Consider the following 12,224-nt stretch of genomic DNA (forward strand, 5'->3'; position numbering starts at 1 on the left):
ATTAAAGGATTGCAAGTCCAGTATGAGCATACTTGCAAAAACATATAATTTCATTTTGCTGCCAAGAGGCCAACTTGCTTATTCTTCCTTCTCCAGAATTACCATTGTACACATTTTGCAGCCTGGCATGATCCATCAAAGCACATGCATTGCACACAGGTATATTTAAACAAAGGAAGGGGAACAGTCATTTAAAGACTACTGTCTAGTAGCTAAGCTATTGGGGGGAAAGTTGCGAACTTAAAACAACTGTAGATTTAAATTCTCCTTTAGCCCTAGGCAATCCCTAAAGCCAGGTAACAAGACCTTTTACACAAATATCCTATACAAACTACTGAAAAAGAAAAGAGTCCTCTGTTATGAAGCCTAGGTTTTAAATAGATTCCAAACACAACTATGCAGTAGGTATTCAAAGAAAATACAAATATCTAAGTTCTTATTTGCAGTGCCTTCACAACGTATCTAACACATGTACTGAGGAAAGTACACACTGTTACTATATTATATACTGTGCTGAGATACTTAAGGGAGCAGCCACTATGGCTTTACACCAAATGTTGGTGGCCTGCACATTCTGTCCCACAGCCACAATGGTGTTACAACATAGATGCTGATACAAGCAACATCATTTCATGAATACCGCATGCTCACCTGTTGGCTGCACCACAACATTTGCTATATCCACAGCCTTCTCTTGGATCTTCTGCCATGAAGCATCTGCACCTTTAACCCATTCACTCACTCGACACCTATAGGCACCTTCATCTGTTGGAAGAGCTTGGGACACAGACAAGCGGTAAATGTCATTGGCCATGGCATCTAAACGCACATCTCCACTGATATAGCGCTCGTTATACTCTGAACCAGGCTGGAACTTGCCCTCATGCGTCAAGGAGAGAATTTCTTGCCAGGCAAACCCGTTTCTGAATTCCCAAGACACATGCAGATGTGTGTGTTCTGAAGAATTGGTGGACGCTGAGCAGCGCAACTGAAACGCATCTCCTTCCGATAAGTTCCAAGTAGATGTGGAGCGGGCTGTTGACCTACCAACAGTTAAGCCATCCGCAATCACTATTCGGAGAAAAGAAAGTTATCAAGCGTGTGGGTTATAATAAATGGCTTTACATAAAGCAACGATGAAACAGAGTCAAGCTGTGGTAGATTGTCATGAAAGAGATGACTAATTATGCAGCATAATGAGTACGCTGAGCCAAAACAAATCACTCACATTGGAAAACATGAGCAAAAAAGTGTTTTCATACACCACACTTTCTCCCTTAACTCAATCAATTATTCAGCTTCAGAAAGACCTCCACCCACAATTACCTCTTCAAGTAAATCTATTAGCAGAGAAACTTCCCCTTCCAATATGCTTTGTTTAGAAACAAATGTCAGCGAAGAAGGGTGGGGGAGACTGGAATATAACAGGAGCTATTCTGAGCAATTTGCTTTGTTTTATAAATTAAAGCGATCCTGTTGAGATAGTCACCAACCCACTGCTTCAGTTAAGCAAACACAGGACAGTTCTATGGCACCAATGGGACATGGGGCACTGTCTACCTTCAGGTTATACAAAAGTGTATTTGGCTACATTGCATCTACTCCAGCCATTTCACGTATCGCTTGCAAAATTACACTAAGACCCAATACCAATTGTAAATACCCCTCACCCTTTAGAAGTACCTTTGACTTCGACTACAGCATTGTAATTTCCCTGAACGACAGAATCTGTGCTGGGCGTTGTGCATCGGTACATCCCTTGGTCAGTGGGGCGGATGTTTCCAATCACGAGTTCCACAGAGTTGTTGCTGTTTCGCCTCAATGTGATCTCTTTACCGTCAACCCGATCTTTATACTCCTGAGACGTGAACCAAGGGTCCCAAGTACTCACTACTTGTACAAATCTAGAGTCCGGAGCAGAGATTCTAGAGAACTCCCAGTCAAAGTTCTGCTCGCTGGGTCCTTCATATTGACTAACGTTGCATGGAATCACCACCTCTGTGCTCTCAACTCGCACTAGAGGACCTGCAGGCACCTTCACAATACGCCCGTGGCAGGAAGCTGGGGGGGGGGGGAGACAAAGGATTGTAAGTTAAAATTGCAAGAGAGAGAGAGAGAGAGTAACACACACACACAAACACACACACACACACACACATACATAAAGGGAGCCTTGGGGAGGCAGGAAAGTAAAAAGGACACTATGGTTTGCCGTTTAATTGATGGTATATTGGAATGTTTTAGATGAAGATGTTTGTCAGTGAATTAGGAGTGTGCGCAGCGGGTTGAAATGGCAGAAGGCAAGATCAAATCCTTGCTTAGTTGTGAAATGCAATGGGTGGCCTTTGGGACATTGCTCCTCTTCACTACATCCATATTCGACTTGTCATTGGATGCCATCTGGGATTGTGAATACTGTCAGCCACAATTTAAGAATTCTTGTTCTTTCCACAAACATGATTTCCTTGATCCTCCCTTTCATCTGCACTATGTACAGCCCCACTTTAGAAGAGTTAACAAAACTGAGTCAAGAATTTAAAAGAGTCCAATTACCACCTCATCTAGTTTGCAGATGAAATGGTGTGTCTTGTTTCAGAAACAGAAGTAATTTGAAATGAGCTGCCTGGCCATGACAGAAAAGAGAGTCACCAATTCTGGTGATATTCTGGTGTCTGGATATTCTGAAGGTTTTAATCATTTTGGTTAAAGAGGCATGCCACCAAGGGTTTGTTTCCTTTGCAGCATTTTCATGTTTTAGACATCTCTCATCAGTTAATGCTATTAACATTTTCATTGCTGTGATAAGTTATGGACTTAAGTGATTATTTAATGGTAACAGAAGAGGAAGTTCAAAACTGCAACTTTGAATCAAATTACGAAGTATGCCTTGTGCTTTTCTTCTATAAATAGCAATCAAAGGTTTTCTCCTGCTTCTCTTTTATTCATAGTAAACAAAACATCCTGGAATCCTATAGACACAAAAGTATCATCTATCGAACTTCAGCAGTGTTGCAATTTGAATGATTTCACAATGCTTGTGTTTTTGATGCATGATCATGTAAATATATATGAAAGACAACAGCATGGAGTGGGAGAGATCTCTGCCCCCTACAGCCCTTGAGCTTTCATTGTAAGAATGATACCCACATTTTGGGGGTTCAAATATTTCAAATGGAAAAGAAATGCAACCCTTATTCCCCATCTCAGTGTTCACTGGTGTCAAGCATCTAGAGCTGCTGCTGGAGAGACAGGGAGCAAGACGACATACAGGGCACTAAGCATATCCTACATAATCCATTGTCTGTAGCCATGCCCCATGGCAGAACTGCATCTGTTTCTGATTGACAAAGACTCACAAGTTAGGGATTTACATCAGGACAAGAAGACCTGACTGATAACTCAGGAACAACCTACAGTGGTACCGCAAGTTACAAACGCCTCGGGTTACAAATGCTTCAGGTTACAAACTCCGCTAACCTGGAAGAGTTACCTCGAGTTGAGAACTTTGCCCCAGGATGAGAACGGAAATCGTGTCTGGCGGCGCAGAAGCAGCAAGAGGCCCCATTAGCGAAAGCATGCCTCTAGTTAAGAACAGTTTCAGGGTAAGAACAGACCTCCAGAACAAATTAAGTTCGTAGCTAGAGGTACCACTGTATTACAGGACAGCCCTAGAAGAGAAAGTGACTGAGCCATTGTTGTCCATCTAAATCACCCCAATGTATCAATGATCAACAGCTTATCCTGGGTAATTATATCTTCTTCACCCAGGCCTTTGGTGGTAGGGAAGCATTTTCTTAGAGACAGCCCCCACCCCACCCTAAAACAGCTGCTTACCAGCTACAATAGACACAAATATAGGGATCAGACCCTGGAGCAAGCACAGATATGTCCACATATCTACTCAGGCAACACTATTGCTGGACCTAATAATGTCAGCCATGTCATGATCTTTCACATACAAGATGTGTACAGTGTGAAAAATGCTAAGGTGCTGTTCTAAGAATGAAACAGTGTAAATAATTCTCTAGTTGTAAATTAACACTGTGTAGTGACCAGTTCTAAAGTCCAGTTTAGGAAATATATGAAGGAGAATCAACAGGAAATTCAATTTAAAATCAATGATAATTAGCCTTATATCTTGCTGATTTAAATCACTTTGGTCTGAATCAATTCACCCTACATAGAAGAACACTGAGCCTCATTAAATACGTTAGCTGCTCCTCACAAGTCCTAAGTGTTTCAGTCAGCCATGTGGAAAGCCAAAACCTCTTCTGCCTTGCAGTGGGCTTGTTTTGAAGCCCAAAAATCTCCAAGAGCTACAAATGGGCTTTGGTAGGATCGCTCATTTCCTAAGAATGCTAAGCAAGCACTGCTTTTATTTGCAGCTCAAGACTTTCCATAAAAGGAATAACCATTTCAGCTGCAGAGATGCTTCAATTTCAGCCTCCAAACAAAATCACTTTAAGGATGTCTAATCCCACACTGTCATGTGCGTGCTTGGGTTCTTGCAGGACTGTCACAGTAGCACCCCAAAATGCTGCAACAGCTCAACAGCAATTCTCAATACCACAACAGCCTTAAACATAGACACACTTTCCCTAGACAATTAGGGCTGGGGAAAGCCGTAGGATAAAGGTGTGGAAGCCAGTATTACATCAGCTTTCTTCACCCAGGAAGCTGGCAGCCGAGGAGGAAGCGTTTCAGCAGCCTTCAAGGAAGGCAGGGTGGGTCTGGGAAGGCCCATGGCAGCACATGAATGGACAAGATAGCAATACTGTCACCACCTGGATTGGACCGAATTAACTTTACTCTCCCTGATTACTTCACAATATTGTGGTGAGCACATGAGTCCTTTATTCCCTGTCTCCTGTTTCCTTTTCTTTCCCTTTTGCCCCCCCCCCCCCCTTCTCCCTGAGTGTGTGGTTTCCGTGTCTGTGCTTTCTTTGAGCGTGTGGCTCCTTTGGCTGTTTTATTGGTGGCAGTTAGCTGAGAGGCAGCAGCGTAAACCGGCTCCTGACTCCTCAGCACTTCCATTGAGCAGCCGTGGTTCTGGCCCACTCCCTGGTACTTCCAACAGTAGATCTGACTATGCAGTTACCTATCCCCGCCCTGCCAGCTCAGTCTCACAGCAAGCTCAGCAGCAGACAGTGATCTTTCGTTTGCCCCCAACATGCTGCCATGCCAAGCGGCAGCTGTCAACAACTCTAGCCATTTGTAGCCTTGTCACCGACCAGCAGGCCTTTCCAGCACCCTCTCTTTCTCTCGCCTTGTCCTACCCACCCCTCCCTCTCAGACAACTGCAGCAGGCCATTTTGGGCCAGACCTTAGGAGCTGCCACCACTGCTACTGCCCGGCTTCCCTCCCCCTCACTCCTTTCCCCTTATCCCCAAGATGGGCCAGGTTGGGCAGGGAGAGATGAAAGAATGGAGGAGAGAGAGGTCCCCACAGGAAGTCACCCCCACGCTGTTCAGTCCCACTTCCTGTATTCTTAAAAAAAACAACCTACAATTCCCAGGAGTCTGCCATTTCCTTATTTACCTCAGGTAGGGAAATGTATTTGGCTGGCCCTGACTCTAAGACAGGCATCCCCAACCTGCGGCCCTCCAGATGTTTTGGCCTACAACTCCCATGATCCCTAGCTAACAAGACCAGTGGTCAGGGGTGATGGGAATTCTAGTCCAAAACATCTGGAGGGCTGAAGGTTGGGGATGCCCGCTCTAAGAGAACTTCTTAGGCCAGAGATGGGATGGCCCTCCAGATGTCTATGGACCACATCCCTGGCCATTGGTCATGGAGTCTAAGAACACCTGAGAACAACAGGTTCCCTATCCATGAGTTAAGCCCTGCTCAGTCACCAAGGTCTTCCTAAGCTCTGGCATGTTTCTATATATTTTCATTGTTCCCTTTGGGCCTGGTTTGCTCTTCAGCCCAGACTCCTGTTTCCTTCCCATGAATGCTGGTTCCCAGTGCCCAACTCACATCAGACTGCTGAACCCTGGCCCTGAACCAAGGTTCTTTTTTTTACCCTTTTATCCTTATAGTTTGAAATGCAAGAGACTGAACTTGGGAGCTTCTACATAGAAAGGGTCTCTATATAAAATTACGAATGGTGTGGTGCCATCCAGTGAAACTGAATGGTGGGAGATTCAGGACAGACCAAACAAATACTCCACAGAGTACACAGTTAGAATTATGGGATTTGCTTCCACAAGATGTAGCAATGGTGATCAACATGGATGGCTTTAAAAGGGGAGGAGACAGATTCATGGGCAACAAGACTATCAATGGGCTGTAGTTATGATGGCTGTATATCATCTCCAGTATCAGAGGCAAAGCCAGCTGCTATGAGAAATGAGTAGTAGGGGTCTATTGTATTCATGTGCTGCTTGTGGGTTTCCCTTAAGCATCTGGTTGGCCAATGTGGGAACATACTGCTGAACTAGATAGGACTTTTGTCTGGTCCAGCAGAGTTCATCTCGTGTTATTATTAAAGCATATGTTTTTAGCAGTGAGCTATGGCCCCTTGCTGCCAATAATTATTTGACAGTGACAATAATTATTTCTCTCCATTCTATGAAGCATATGCTACACAATCCATTCCTGTCGATAATGGCCTCTGTTTCACTGAACTGATTATTCCAGTGTTACCTCTGACAACTACGATTCAAGTCACATATGATCAGGATCCCATTCTGCAGGCCATCAGGAACATTAGCCAATATTAAAAGCAGGCACGCAACCCATGAGAGTTTTCTGTAACAGCCCAGCCAACCAATAAAACAGATTATTACATCACCTTCACCACAGCATTTCTTGTAATGCACTTTCCTCAGGGCATATCTAGCCAGACACAGAAATACATTTTGCAAGGACATTTATTTCTACTGTACATCTGCATAATGCAGCAGGGTTAATGCTGTGGGAACCAGAGATAACTTCACAGTTCATATGCCATAACATTTTTAACCTTGGTGATGTAATAATCCCAAGTACTTTGCATGTGCTTAAATAGAAATCTAATGATGCAAACTGCTAAAAGGGGAACATTTTAACTTTGAAAAAAGTAGAAGGGGTACAAATAAGGCAGGGGAGATACAGGCTTTTGGAGGATTTGCCGAGTACCACACATCAATAATTTTAGTCTCCAATTTGAGCCACATAAGCATCTCAAACAATTATAGCATTAAACTATAGCATTAAAACTACTGTATAGGGAAGCTGACAGGAAAGTCCACATTTTACCTATCAGCCATCCTTTAGCTGACACTGTCCTCATAAAACCTGTTCAGTCAAGTGTGTTCTCACTAGTAAAGAATCTAGCTGCTTGCCGACAGCTTCCACCAAATCAACATTTAGTGCAGAGATGTTCAATGTTGAGGCTAAGGAGAAAGATTCACACATACACCCTACCACCACCAGATAACCAGGCACAATCCAAATATTCTGGGGTTGGCAATAGTTTTTTTTAAAAAATCAAGTTATTGCAGAAAAACATAGTGTTCCGTGCTTCTCACAGAAGATGCTCACATTTCTAACAAACAGGAAGTTGCATTTTTCTTTGGGCTGCAGATTGTAGTTGCTCATCCCCAAAAACAGCAACATTCCAAAATGGAGACATCAAAGGAATTATTTCTAACAAGGCCTGCATATTTATACAAGGATTAGCGGGTTCTGTTCAACCTACCATCCTTGCAAAGGTCAGTAAGGCTCTCTTCTATGTCAACTAAAGCACTGAATCTTGAAGCACTTGGTGAGGAGGGGGAAGCAAAAGGTTATTCTGCCTTCAAAAGGAACAGAGGAGGAAAAGAACACTGCTTATAAGAATTTTCTGAAGGGTTTTAAGAAAATTGAATCTGGCATAAGAAAAGGAATTAGCTGCTGTCTATAAATGATTCAAACCTTCAGGGTTCTGTCTGATTTAACTCAGATTTATCCACAGTACTAACAAAACAACTTCAGGTATATTACACAGCCAATATACTATGTTGCAGAGTCTGACTAAGTCAAAGACAACATCTTCCCCTCCTTTTCCCTCCTGTCACCTATGCCCCCCCCCGTTTAAAAAAAAACACCCCTAGAAGAAAATGTGAACCATTATTGCAAAATTTGTTGAACCTGAATACCAATGCCCCAATACGTAAAGCACACAAATTAATTATAAAAGCTACTTCTTCAGAATAAGGGTTCAATTAAAGTGATAGTGGTACATACACTGGCACAAACACAATTTTATAAATAAGCATCCAGTATGTTTTAAAAGCATATTATACTATAACATGAAAAATAAAACACAAAGTGATTCTTCCCCCCCCTGCCATGACCCACTTAATAAGCCTGAGGGCCACACATACTGCCTTCCCCTGCATTAGTGATTTTTATCCTTCCCAACTCTGGATATGTTAAAGCAGCAGCACATTCTAAGGTTTGCATAAAAATCTCCATACAGGTTACGGGGTGTTCCTTTTTCTGTTGCTGAGTGAGCTCTGTTCCCCTCAATTGTATTCCCTCAAAATCACACACACACTGCCTTCAGATTAAAAACTATCCTATCTACCTCCCCCGTCACCGAGCCAAGTGGACTATCCTCTTTTGTGGTTCCCCCCCCCCCCAAATGCATTGTAGGTTCATCTGCTCAAGCGTTCGTTCAGCAGGGCTTTGGGGTTTTTTTAAGCCCCCTTTTAACCTTTTTTTAAACCCAGGGCCTATAAAGGGGAGAGATGTTTTCTGCCGCTTGTGTGAGATGGGAGGCAAATTCTGTATGGGGGGGGCGAGGCTGACTATAATGATACAAGGTGATGTGCAGGAGCTCCTCAAGTTCACCCTCCTTTTATGAAAAGCAGAGGCAGTGGCAGAAATGCAATCAACAGCATTCTACCCTCAAGAATGTCTGATTAGGAACAATGCTATATCAAAGGGGCATTGTTGGGGGGAAATGATGGTTGCCCCCATGGGCTAACTACCTCCCAATAATGCCAGTATTCAGCAGTGGCATTCAGACAGACACACACACACACACACTTTCTGAAAGAGTCTAGGCCAAATACTCAGCCTAACTCTTATTAAAAACTGCTTTGAGGCATCTCCATGACTGATGCCAAGGGTTGGCTAATCAGTGCTTTGCAAATCCTGCTCCTTCTGAAAACAAGAACAGTCTGCAATGTGGGGGTGGAGGGGGAAGGGTGCATATATGAGCAAGATGCATCAAGTATCGTTCCAAAGCAGGCTCACTGCTAAAGTTATATACATCTGTATACACCTTAAAATGCATGCACTCACCTGGCCACCCACTGCTTCCAAGATACAACGATGGCTACTAACCAAGAATCTGAACACGATGCATTTTGTATTTAAATTACAACCCTCCATTTCATTTTGTTATAGCATGTTTTCGTAATAGCCTCCTCTGTACCAATTATCTAGAGTACATTGCTTTCTTGTGCTCATAATTTTTTAGCTATGCTATCTATCCTTTAGGTCATTTGCAAATATGATAAAAGCCAATCTCTTATGCTCTTCCATCATGGTGAAAATAAATTCGGAAAAAACTTTCTGACAGGAAGAGCTGTTTGGCAGTGGAACAGACTTCCACAAGAGGTGGTAGACTCTCCTTCCTTGGAGGTTTTTAAACAGAGCTTGTGTGGCCATCTGCCATGGGTGCTTTAGCTGAGATTCCTGCATTGAAGGTTGGACTAGATAACCCTTGGATCCTTTCCAACTCTGAGTTTCTATGATTCTATATGAAAGGCACTATGGCTACAACTGGCTTCTTTGGGGGCCAAATGAAAAATACCCTCAGTAGGATCCTATATATGTTTATTCAAATGCAAGTTTCATTTGACCCTACTCCCACTTAAGTATAGGATAGCAGTCTTAAATTACTTTTCTCAGTAATTTTCAACTTCACCCCACTAACCATTCCCAGCACTTCATTTAGATACTCCCCAGAGATTTGCTTTCCATGTCCTTCTGATATGTCACAATGCACGGTTTTCTCTATACTTCTGTGCATCATTCCTAGATGATTATTTAGACTACTTGTTTTGTTATCTGTCACAACGCGTTTCTTAATAACACCAGAGCAGGTGGCTCCTTCTTCAGTAAGTTGCGATCAAAAATTGCACTGCCACGAATATCCAAAAACACACAATTTAGATGTGCACTTGTATGCATAGTGCTAACTTGTGCACACAGAGGAAACAGTGGACCCCGGTGTGTCAAAAGCACATGCAAAGCGATGTGATAAACTCAAATGTAATTCATCAGCTCTTCTGTGGCATTGCAATCCTGTTTCTAAACTTGTTAAGAACTGACCTCAGCAATTATTTCCCACCAACCTTCCCCACAAACGAAAGAAGAAGAAAAAGCTTATGAACACTACTATTTAGAGTTATAAAACTGCTGAATATAGTGGGGTTATCCCTACGGTACCATTTATGAAGAGAATCTATCCAATAACAACCTTTACTATATACTGTGCTTGCAGTCGGACAAAAGCATATAGAATGGTTGGAAGTCAGAACAGAATTTCAGAGAGTCAAAATTCTACTAGCCATTTGAAATACAATTGCATAAACCTACTTTAAGGAAGTATGCCTTGCCCTAACCCCACAGATTCCTCCCACTTTGACCTTTAGATTTTTAATCCCTTCTTTTTGGCAGACCATTACAGCATGTGGCACAGTGTCTATCCTTAAAAAAGGTCATACTCTTTCCTTGCAATGGCGTTCAGATTTCCTTGTCCAGCACAGAAATCTGCCATCTTACTAGGCGCTGTGCAGCAAAAGCAGTACAAGCTCCATTAGAAGAGCCCAAACTGGAATCTTTATGGCTAAGCTATAATTAGCCTAGAAGTGGTTAAATGCCATGCTCCAAACGTCACTTGCATACAATATAGTTTGCTGCAGTCTTCAAGCAGGATTTTATGTCCCAGAGGATCTAAAAAATTACTATCCCATGGTATTTGGGAAAGGTGAACAAGAGAAGCCATCTGAGATACGCATGCATTGCTCGTCCCTTGTCGACTGACTTTTCTTTTAATGGATAACGCAAAGTGCTTATCAAAGGAATTAGCCTGGGTATAATTGCTTAAAACCTATTATCTCCATCAGGCTGAAATAAAGCATATTGCATCTTAAGCAAAGCCTCAGAAATGTGATCAGATGCTAATAGTGCTAGATTCTGCTAATCCAAGTACAACTTCAATTAAGAAAAAACAGATTCCCCACTCTACCCATCCCTAATCATGTTCCACCACCAAGATAAGTTTTGGTTATTCAAACATGTTCAAAGCCCTTGCGAAGAGTGTGCTTTTCTCAGCATCCATCCTTGCAATATGGAGATAATTACCAGGGGACTTTACTAGACTGTTGCATGGCTTGAATACATAATGGGTGATGTTTGATTGTGGCATCCCACTTGCACAAATGTGACTTTCCCCTCATATCCCCCTAGTAAATGTAAAGGGACCCCTGACCATTAGGTCTAATCGTGGCCAACTCTGGGGTTGCGGCGCTCATCTCACTTTACTGGCCGAGGGAGCCGGTGTACAGCTTCCGGGTCATGTGGCCAGCATGACTAAGCCGCTTCTGGCAAACCAGAGCAGCGCACGGAAATGCTGTTTACCTTCCCGCTGGAGCGGTATCTATTTATCTACTTGCACTTTGATGTGCTTTCAAACTGCTAGGTTGGCAGGAGCAGGGACCGAGCAACGGGAGCTCATCCCGTCGTAGGGATTCGAACCGCAGGCCTTCTGATCGGCAAGCCCTAGGCTCTGTGGTTTAGACCACAGCGCCACCCGCGTCCCCATGCCCCCCTACATACCCCTAAAATATACTATGGTGAGTTGATGGGACTGCAGATGCTATATCACTGGCTAATATGCATGAACATTTACCAGAATATCTAGAATTAGTGTGCTCTTCCAATAACTTGTAACTATGTTTAGCTCCTCCTTTGGTTTCCAAAACTGATCATGCAAAACTAGTAAGAGAAAGAAGAGCTCTTCTCTAATCATGCCACGTGTATGATTCTTCCTTGCCAAGGGTAACAAGCTTGCTCTCAACATCTAGAGATAAATGTGCTTTAAAAGTGCCACTTGGTGATGAAGGACCTGAAACAGACTCCCTGTGACCTAATAGCAAATTGGCTCATTGCAGGGCCAGCAAAAAGTTACTTGGGTGGGGGGGAATCCACTGTGTAGAATCAGTAGTAGTTTGCCTCCCTAG

At 43.0% G+C, this 12,224-nt stretch overlaps 1 protein-coding gene across 2 annotated transcripts in view; it reads right to left on the minus strand.

The window, feature by feature from the left end:
* The window catches only part of PTGFRN (prostaglandin F2 receptor inhibitor), a 77,170-nt gene that overhangs the window by 48,801 nt on the left and 16,145 nt on the right, over positions 1-12,224 (minus strand). For both annotated transcript variants that reach the window (XM_081199626.1, XM_081199625.1), the window contains exons 2-3: positions 1,684-2,061; positions 652-1,071 (exon numbers count right to left, since the gene is read on the minus strand). In XM_081199626.1, the coding sequence (XP_081055752.1) occupies positions 652-1,071; positions 1,684-2,061 (798 nt within the window). The remainder of the gene's footprint in view (positions 1-651; positions 1,072-1,683; positions 2,062-12,224) is intronic.

Source organism: Podarcis bocagei, assembly GCF_964188305.1.
Source record: "Podarcis bocagei genome assembly, chromosome: 6".
NCBI lineage: Eukaryota > Metazoa > Chordata > Lepidosauria > Squamata > Lacertidae > Podarcis > Podarcis bocagei.